The 1,480-nt window shown below is 45.5% G+C and overlaps 1 protein-coding gene across 1 annotated transcript; it reads left to right on the forward strand.

The window, feature by feature from the left end:
- Nucleotides 1-203: 203 nt before the first annotated feature.
- On the forward strand, nucleotides 204-470 carry LOC311036072 (ubiquitin-like protein NEDD8; the record flags this gene model as incomplete). The annotated part of the gene is made up of 1 exon (XM_084044596.1): nucleotides 204-470. The coding sequence occupies one exon, from the start codon at nucleotides 204-206 to the stop codon at nucleotides 468-470; it is 267 nt and encodes an 88-aa protein (XP_083900722.1).
- Nucleotides 471-1,480: the final 1,010 nt, after the last annotated feature.

Below are 1,480 nucleotides of genomic sequence, written 5' to 3' on the forward strand. Positions count from 1 at the left end.
ATATTCCATCCTGATTGGCTAAGATTTGCTTCCAAAGTTTGCGTCACTAGGCAAGGGTTTGTGTTGTCCGTGACATCAGCCCAGAGCTGTGTCAGTCCATATAAATAAGGTGGTGTTCTAACTCAAATGTTCAAATTAGACGTTGAGCAAGACGGACAGAGAGACAGACGTACAGGCGCTTTGTTTTATCCTTATAATTCAAAATGCTGATCAAAGTAAAGACTCTCACTGGAAAAGAAATAGAGATCGACATTGAGCCCACGGACAAGGTGGAGCGAATCAAGGAGAGGGTTGAGGAGAAGGAAGGAATCCCACCTCAACAACAGAGACTCATCTACAGCGGGAAACAGATGAACGATGACAAGACGGTACAGGAGTACAAGATCCAGGGAGGCTCAGTGCTTCACCTTGTCCTGGCGCTACGAGGAGGGCTGGCCGTTCACAGTCCCATCATTCACATCATCTACTAGTCAACCAGTGGTGATAAAGGACGCAGCGAGCCTAGTCTGTCACCGTCCCACGATGTTACAGCACAGTGAGCTCAAATGCCATGATGCTCCCAGACTATCTCTACGCAAACTATACAAAACCTACAAAGTTGCACCAGGTGAGAGAAAATCTCCACCAGGCCGTCAGTCTTTCCCAAATATGGACTTCCAGACCGGCCTCAAATTTCTGACGTCATAGCTATGACGCAAGTATTGCCCAAATATGTTCCGCACAGCTCCAGAATGGTCAAAGTATGACTTCAGACTGGCCATAGCCTGGAGTGACGGTTGGTCCGAGGTTATTAAGTCACAGCAAGACAGGTGTATCTAACAACAACGGTGTATCTTCCATGTGGGATCTTGGACTTAATGTGGCAGTCAGTCAATGACGTCAGTCATCTATGACATCAGTCATCTATGACGTATCTACGTACTCCATTTTTGGGCAAGGTTTCAGTCCAATCCGACCACCATTGACCATCCTAAAGAAACAATATAAAACGTTTACATGGAAAAAAAAACTTGCTTGGCCTGCTGGCAGTGTGCACAAGGAATTTGGTACTTTCTCTTTTACAGTAAAAAATCACACCCTGTGTGAAGGTAGCGGCGCCTTTGATACATTTTGTCATCGATATGTGTTTATAATGTGTTTATAGCCACGTGTCATGTGAAGCTTGACCAATCACTTTGTTGACGCACCTGACCAATCAGAGCGTTGACGGGTCTGACCAATCAGAACGTTGACGGACCTGACCAATCAGAACATTGACGGACCTGACCAATCAGAACGTTGACGGACCTGACCAATCAGAACGTTGACGGACCTGACCAATCAGAACGTTGACGGACACGGACAAAGTCAGGTATAGAGCAGGATCCACTCTATACCTAAAGGTATAGAGCGGCTAGCGCCACTAAAAATAAATAGTAATGAACCAAAACCTTGAACAATTACTTGTTCAACAATGTAGGCCTAATAAGCATATCTTGGG

The sequence above is a fragment of the Gymnoscopelus microlampas genome, assembly GCF_963454915.1.
Source record: "Gymnoscopelus microlampas genome assembly, chromosome: 20".
NCBI classification, from domain to species: domain Eukaryota; kingdom Metazoa; phylum Chordata; class Actinopteri; order Myctophiformes; family Myctophidae; genus Gymnoscopelus; species Gymnoscopelus microlampas.